At 37.5% G+C, this 8169-nt stretch overlaps 1 protein-coding gene across 1 annotated transcript; it reads left to right on the top strand.

Moving 5' to 3' along the window:
• Positions 1-45: 45 nt before the first annotated feature.
• On the top strand, positions 46-6174 carry LOC102701930 (uncharacterized WD repeat-containing protein C2A9.03). The gene is made up of 10 exons (XM_006659323.2): positions 46-162; positions 405-580; positions 669-836; positions 3475-3561; positions 4320-4454; positions 4548-4652; positions 4733-4824; positions 4903-5008; positions 5091-5177; positions 5266-6174. Exons 2-10 carry the CDS (start codon positions 440-442, stop codon positions 5677-5679), a joined length of 1335 nt encoding a protein of 444 aa, XP_006659386.1. The 5' UTR covers positions 46-162; positions 405-439; the 3' UTR covers positions 5680-6174.
• Positions 6175-8169: the final 1995 nt, after the last annotated feature.

An 8169-nucleotide genomic window follows, 5' to 3' on the forward strand; every position in this document is an offset into this window, starting at 1 on the left:
CGCCCACGTTCTCGGTGCGTCGGGTTTTCTTTCTCCCCGCCGCCTTCGAATCTAAGAAAACGAATTAGAAAAAAAACCGGAAAAAAAGGGGACAAAAATCCCCCCAAGTTCCCCACCCTCGAGGCGCCTCGCCGAATTCGACTCGAGGTCCCGCCAATCGAGGTGAGCCCACGAGAAATCAGCCTAGATTTTAGGGAAATTTGGGCTCCGTTCCCCGTCTTTTTGATGGTTGATTCTGCTTGTTTGTTTTTTTTTTATTATTGGGCAGTTTTATGATCGGCGATTTTGGTTTGGTTTGCAGTGTGATTGATTTATAGGGTCGCGGTTCGCCTCGATTTTTGGGGCGATTTTGTGTTTTTAGGGATGTTGAATGATCGGCGATTTTGGTCTGGTTTGGTTTGCAGCGATTGATTTCTAGGTCGGATCGGGGAATCGGATAATGGACGAGTTTGAGCTGGAGGACAACCTAGAGCTAATCCTTCAGAGCATCCAGGAACTCATCGAGGACCCTGGGGAGAACAACCCCTTCGGTGCGGCCAACCATGACGAGCTCATCGCCAGCCTCCTCTACAACAACCAGGTACCCCGCCGCCGCCGCCGCTTTTGGATTTCTGATTGCTGCGTCTGTGTTTTCAGGCAGGCTGGGCTTATCTCGTGTTGTTTTGCAGGAGAATATGCAGACTGATGTGTCCGTGGAGGACGTCAGGGATGGGAAGGACATGCAGGGGATCCCGTGGGAGAAGATTGTGTTTCGGAGGGATCAGTATCGGGAGATGAAGATGAAGAATTACAGAAATTATCAGAACCTGAGTTATGCCCGAGAGGAAGTTTTGGAGGTACCTTTCGTCTGCTTTTGGACCACCTTTTATTTATCGAATCACTTAACCAACTATGGTAGCATTCAATAGTTGAGTTGAAAATCACAGGGGCATGTCAATCTGTGCCACCAATTGTTGAGTTGAAAATCACAAGGGCATGATAGTATGGGAGAAAGAAGACAGGGGTTCAAAAACATGATAATGTGTCTGTGCTACATGCCTGTGGTATATTGTGGAGAAACTGATGGACATAAAACCATAACACATGTCCTTCTAGCATACTAAGGCAATTAATTACTGATGTATGTAAGAACAGAATTCTCATAATTTAATTACCTCCTGTAGAAAATTGTCTATTGGAGTGCATATAATCTCCAGTACCACAGACAAATGGCAAATGCTTGTTTTAACTGTCTAGTTTGTTGATTTATTTTTTGTTTTTTACAGTTTGTCCCAAAAATAGTAAATTACTACTGAACACCATTAGTTTCTTACTGACCCGTTACCACTTACCACCTTACGACCTTGCAAGTTAAGTATCCATTTTATGTGTAACCTATGCAAATGCTTGTTTGTGCCCTCATACCCAAGAGCTTGGATAGTCATTTGAACACAACCTGTAGATGATTTAAGGTGGTTTGTGTGCTAATGAGTGATCATCCATCATGGTGTTGATTACTTTATCCTGCATTAGCTGATTTAGGGGTTTATTTGGTTGGGTACACATATGATGGGTGCAAAATCTTGTTCCTATTACTGAACTTTTTTTATTTATGTGTGTGAATTGTTCTTGTGCTGTTTGTGTTTAGTTGATTATATGCTTATCTCAAATTCAGACAGCAATGCTTACAACCATCACTAGTCACCAATGGATGATATAGCTTCTAGACTGTTAAATGACATGCCTTGATTTATTTAGCATGAGCCACCCTTTGACTTGGTTTTAATGGCTGTTCATACTCAATAAATCTTCTCTTATGTATCACTGCTCACCACTAAGAATTGATGATCACCAGTGATGAACACAAAATAAATAACATTTAGAATGCACAGCTAACTGTATTGCATGAGCTAATCATCTGAAAAAAAACTCATGTTGTATGAAAATGCACACCATTTTACATGATATAAAATCATCAAGCATATTAGGAAAACACTCCAAATCCTTACCTCGTGCCCTATCATGGGCTTTCCCAACACAGCTATTCCGTCCCTCATTGTAGTTTTGTATCTGTATCACTATTTCATAGTTAAGATTGTTGGCGATGGATCTTTTCTCTGAGAACTTAACATTATTGACCTGTTGTTGTTTGTTTTGAGCAACCTATAACATAGTATCTATCTAAATCAGGGTTCATTATTTTCTCTAGAATTCGTGAAATCAAAGAAATCTTGGTGATTTTGGATCATCCCAGAAATGAAAGTATTTTGATCAATTTGAATCCATGGGAGTCGTTTAGAAAAAAAACTGTATACTGTTGATTGATTTGATTGTATTGTATTAACTCACACTTAAAAGCTATGACTTGTGTATGTTTTCTTTTTAGCTGAGAGAAGAATCTGAAAGATATACATACTGCCCAAGGTTGATTGGAACTTAAGGAAACACTGTTTAATGCTATTTATGTGAGAACTTTTGTCGTGTGATTCCCATCTTTGACAGCTTTATTTAGTACTCACTCTGTCTCAAAATATAGCTGCTTGTAGGATTCAAATTTGTTTAAAGATACAACTACTTCAGCTACCTTCCCATCTCAACCAATCACAACCTTCTCCCACTTAATTTCTTTACTTACTTTCTCATCTCAACCAATCACAACCATTCTTCACTTCACATTAACCCCTCCAAAAATAAGTTTATATATTTTAAGACAGAGGAAGTTGCATGTTGCTTTCTACAAGGTATAACGATTTTCTGTAAAATTTTTCTTTTTTTAGTAGTTCTTGTCTTATGTATGATAATTATACCTGACATGTATATGACTATATGCTGGAGTGTATAAATGGATTGCAACTTTTATGATGTTCCTTGCATGATTTTGATGCTGTATTGTTCTTATCTAGCTGAATTTACCTAAAACTAGGATGACTTGTGAACTCAATACAGTCCCCACAAACAGCTGAAACAATCATTTTGTTTTTACTGTCTGCTTGAATAATTAACTGGTAAGCATGGAAGAAGATGAAAATACTGTTAAAGGCTGTTTTTTCTTTTGTTTTACAACAAGTTGCTTTGCTCCCTAAGGTGTAATTGTAACTGCATGCAGCTTTCTGCGGAAACAAGTAACTCTGAGGGATTAAGGAGGAAAGTTATTTTTACTGTTTGCAGTTGTTTAGGAACAGAAAGAAAGTATGCGTATGAACCAACTAATTTCAAATGATATATGTACTATGTAGCGAACCAATTTTTATAAGTGTTTACGTAGTACCATACTGGCGTTTATGCCATAAGTTGTTGCCTGAGATCATTTAATTTGTTTAGTGAAATTTCTCCACAAGCCCCTAGTCTTCATTGACTAACTTTATTATTATGTAGTCCAGTGGGTAGTGTTAGAAATTCACAACACAGTCAACAGTCAAGTCCTGAAAAATAACTTGTATCATCAGTTTTCTTGTCAATCAGCTTCTCTAAAACTTTTATTTTTATGTTATACAGGACTGCAAATATGTTGAAAAAGATAGTCCTTACTACGATTTCCAGTACAACACAAGGCGTGCTCGTCCATCAATTGTACATTTTCAGGTTTGTATTAACTACGTTGGCATTCCAATGCAATGGTGTGGAGCTTAGTTGTGGTATGGTTGATCTTATCTTAACTTGACAGACTATGCTGTTTTTTGATACTTGGTCATAGTAGTTCTAGGAAATGATAAACCTTTTCAAAATGCTGGCTCATAGAGATAATATAGGAATTGATGGAAAACAAGATAGTGATCTTCCAAGAACTAACATTTAGATAGCTGAGCAAGTGGCATAACTTTACCTGTATGGCTATATGGCATACAAGATTATGAAGGAAAAACTTTACTAATTTTTGAACATCCATTTAAACATGCTAGATGTGATTCTTCCATACTTGCATGCATCGAAGGCACCAATTTGCTACATATAACTCTCTCTCCTGTACTTTACCTTCAGTGGTATTGAATCATTTTCGAGCTACTGAAGGTGTGACTAGTTTTAGCAAATGGCATATAGTACATTAGCACCTTCTGAGCTAATAAGAATTTGTTGAGACAGAGGGATTAGGAATCTGTTAATTATGACAACAATAGCTTGATATAAGTTACTTTTGTTGTCGACAATCATACTCTGTTTTCCATTCTATATGTTTGCTGGTAATTCTTGGATTTAATTTAGTCAGATGTAGGCCGAGTTTTACGTAGCTGGGTTAATGAGATCAACATGTTATGTCTTCTCAGCATTCTTATGCTTGATGCCTCAAGTTAAATAAGTATATCAAAGGATGTGGTTTTCAGTCCTGACATTAAAGTTTTCAGCTAAGGAATCTGGTGTGGGCAACAACCAAACATGATGTTTACACGGTGCACAACCAATCAGTGATGCACTGGTCATCACTGGACCAGACAAGCACTGAGCTAATCAATGCAGATGACTGCATTATACCAAAACAGGTGCCTACTAAATCCATAGACCTTAGCTCTTGTTGTTGTTGCCTCATCATCTCTTTGGCCTACATCATGCAAAATTGTCTTGTTTCTGGACAGAGAGGGCATGGGTCACAGTCCGTTGCAATGGTCCAGGTGACAACTATGGCTGTGGATGATAGTTTATTGGTAATTGGTGGTTTTCAGGGTGAGATTATATGCAAGGTATGCTCATGGAAAAACATATAGTTATACTCTACGTTTTCATCTAATGACCCGTAAATTGACAAGTTCTTTGGTAATAGCGCCTAGAGGATGATGGAGTTCTTTTTAGCACCAGAGTTACAGACGATGAGAATGCTATTACCAACTCTTTGGAGATATATCAGGATCCCAAGTAAGATTTGATGCTTTTGGAGTTATAGGTTTTACTTTCAGGCCTTGTAACAGCTCCTAAATATATATATATTTTCAGTGGATCTAGACGGTTGGTTGCTGCTAACAATGACTGCGCTGTCAGAATTTTTGATATTGAGTACTTTGACCTGCTGAAGCACTATGTCTTCCCATGGTCTGTGAATGTAAGTAACTTCTCCATACTTGTTTATCCCCTGTAGTTATGCGTCTTCTTTGTCTCAAGCTTACGATTTTGTTTTCAATCAGAGCGTTTCAGTGAGCCCAAAAGGGGGACTGTTCGCTGTCCTTGGGGACCATGAGGATGGCTTGGTAGTGGATCCCAAGTGTGGCAAGGTAAGAGCATGACTATTCGTACCCTAATGTTTGAGCTCTTAGCGGCCTCTGATTTTATCTTAATCTGTAATTACCTCTCTTGCTTTAGGCAATTGGTACACTTAAGGGTCACTTGGACTACTCTTTCGCATCTGCCTGGCATCCTGACGGCAATATCTTGGCTACCGGCAGTCAAGATACAACTTGTCGGCTGTGGGACATTCGGAACCTGTCACAGTCTGTAGCTGTACTTGGCGGAAGGATGGGCTCGATACGTTGTATCAAGTTCTCTTCAGACGGGCGGTTCTTGGCTACTGCAGAACCTGTGGATTTCGTCCATATCTATGATTCATATGCAGACTATGGCAGATCTCATGAGATTGATTTGTTTGGTGAGATTGCTGGATTGTCCTTCAGCCCAGACACCGAGGCCTTCTACGTTGGCATTGCAGACCCAACATACGGAGGCCTCATCGAGTTCAACAGGAGGCACCAGCACCATTATTTGAACTGTATGTGGTGATGCCTTTGCATTTGCAGTGCATTCAGTCCTCAGTCGAAGAGCAGCAGGTATAGCAATCATTCGATTGTGTGCCGCATAACTTGCACAACTGGCGCACTAACAGTTACATCTCACTGAAGAAATTTGCTGCTTTAGTTTTTAGGTGCAGCACCTGAAGCTCATGAATGATCTGGAACTGTATAGAATTATGTGGTCTTCCCCCTTGTTTTTACCCTTTCGTTTATAGGTTGTCCTAGGAACTGGTGGGAGATAGTTATGTATGTACATATAGTTGGTGGTACAGGTTGTGCATGTGGAGAGTGACTCCCCGGTTCTTTAGTCTCTACAAGCCAACATCAAGCATAAGAGCATTGGCCACAAAACAGCATGCTTTTGCGGAGTTGTGGGTAGTTCGTCTCTAAGAGCATTCCCAGCATCTATTCTACCCTTCTCTATTATGGAAATGGAGTACGAGAAAAAAAAAGTTACTTGAGCACATATTTTATCTCATTATTAAAAAATACAACATTTTTCATATTTAGAGTTTCTCTTTCCTCGTTCTATATCTTTAACATCCAATCTCAAAAAAGTATATCATAGTTACATATATCAATAAAAGGTCTTACAATATAGAATTGACATCAATAAAAAGTTTTACAATATAGAAAAGGCGCAGAATAAGTTATTGTTATTCTCTACGGCGTTCGTGTACTTCAAGCTAATTGATATGTCCGTCCATATCATACCTCTTAATATTTTGTGATCATAGGAAGACACCCATGTCACTGGCACATTCACAAATATGTATTCTAATAAAAAAAATAGGTGTGGCCAAGTGCCACAGGGAATAGAAACAATGGTAAAGAAAAATAATTGTGTATAAAAATAATGGGCCTATAAGAAACTAAATAGACTGATAAACCATTAAAATATGCTTAAATTATCTCTTCCGTATATCCATTAATATCAAACAAACCTAAATGCACTTTCAAATATTCTACTGTAACAAGTTCAATATCATAACAGTTAAATAGGTATTCAAATATACCAAAATTTTAATCATTCAATCTATTTTATACCAAAAAGTAATCATAATAGTAAAATCACAATGGTCAGGCTCAGTCTATTGCTGCTGGATCGTTGACCATCAATCCCTAGCCTTAGCCTTAGTGTCTTTTATTCGCTGAGCTCGCATAGTGTAAATGTAATTCAGTTCACAAACTCAATACAAGCAATACAGGAAGAATTGCTCTCTTTTTATCGCATCACCTCCTTCCTCTCTCTCATTTGGCTCGAATGACAGTCGGTAGCACAGTAGACGAACGAATGTTCACTACCAGTCTACCAAGCAGGGGGAGGGGGAGGAGGTATTCATGGCCAAGGAAATGTTTGGCGGGTTTCATACCTTGCCACACTAAGGCCGCATTCGGCTAGAGTGGTGGTAAGTTAAATTACCCAACATGGAAAACGTAGTAATAGATTAGTACATGATTAATTAATTATTAATTATTAAAAAAATAAAAAATAGAGTAATATGATTTTTTAAAACAATTTTCCTATAGAAAATTTTTATAAAATATACACCGTTTAGCAGTTCGGGAAACGTATGGGCGGAAACGAGAGGGATAAGTTAACTTAGCAGTGGTGCCGAATCTCTGCTTAAAAGACATATTTTGGTGCAATTGTTTGATGTAATTAAATTGTTATTAAAAGTGCAATTGAGTGAGTATAATTTTTATGGGCACCATAAATTATACCTTGGTGACATCTCATATTAAATGTTCAATCCATATAGCTATTTGGTTTTATATAACATAGGAGGATCAAGTCATAAAAAAATTGTTAGTTATAAACAGTCATAGTAGAATTTACATAGACTACGCAATGCACGTGCACTAATCTCTCTAAGTGAAAGTTTTCTCTAGAACACCTCTAGAATGAGCTGCCTAATCAGGGCACGTACAGAGGTATTTATTAGCTGATTCTTTTATACGCACGTATGCAAATTTGCTGATATGGAGGAAGAGAGGTAATGAGAGAGAAATGTCAAGAGTCTGACTCTTAGTATTTATTAAAGAAAATTTTGTTGTTTAGAGATGAATAAAAAGAAAAGTAATGTAACAAAAAATCATTTTATTGTATCAATGAAAAAACCATCTGACTTTGCACATATCATCATAGAAAATGTTTTTGTTGTTGATGAGAATCAAACAAAAATCCATAGTAGACTCTATCTTTGAATATGCCTTTGAATATGCCCTAATCCTATTTGCCTTCTTATTTAACACGGTGACAAAATAGCTATAAGGAAGCTAAGCCGTTGGATAGATAATCCTATTTTTTCTTTAAGAAAAGAAGCTTTGACTGATTAACAGTACTATATATGTGCTCGTTATAGTTGTGTTTAGTGAGGTAAATGAGATATTCCAAATTCTTTTAAATGCAATCTTATAAACAAAATATTCATAGTTAATATGTTTATTGAATACTTGATTATTTAAACAAAACCTG

This window comes from Oryza brachyantha, chromosome 8 (genome assembly GCF_000231095.2).
Source record: "Oryza brachyantha chromosome 8, ObraRS2, whole genome shotgun sequence".
Taxonomy (NCBI): Eukaryota; Viridiplantae; Streptophyta; class Magnoliopsida; order Poales; family Poaceae; genus Oryza; species Oryza brachyantha.

Coding starts and splice junctions, on each gene's coding strand:
- LOC102701930 (XM_006659323.2), top strand. CDS start 440: ATGGACGAGTTTGAGCTGGAGGACAACCTAGAGCTAATCCTTCAGAGC. Junction 3,562..4,319: donor CATCAATTGTACATTTTCAG/GTTTGTATTAAC, acceptor TAAAGTTTTCAG/CTAAGGAATCTGGTGTGGGC. Junction 4,825..4,902: donor GAGATATATCAGGATCCCAA/GTAAGATTTGAT, acceptor ATATATTTTCAG/TGGATCTAGACGGTTGGTTG.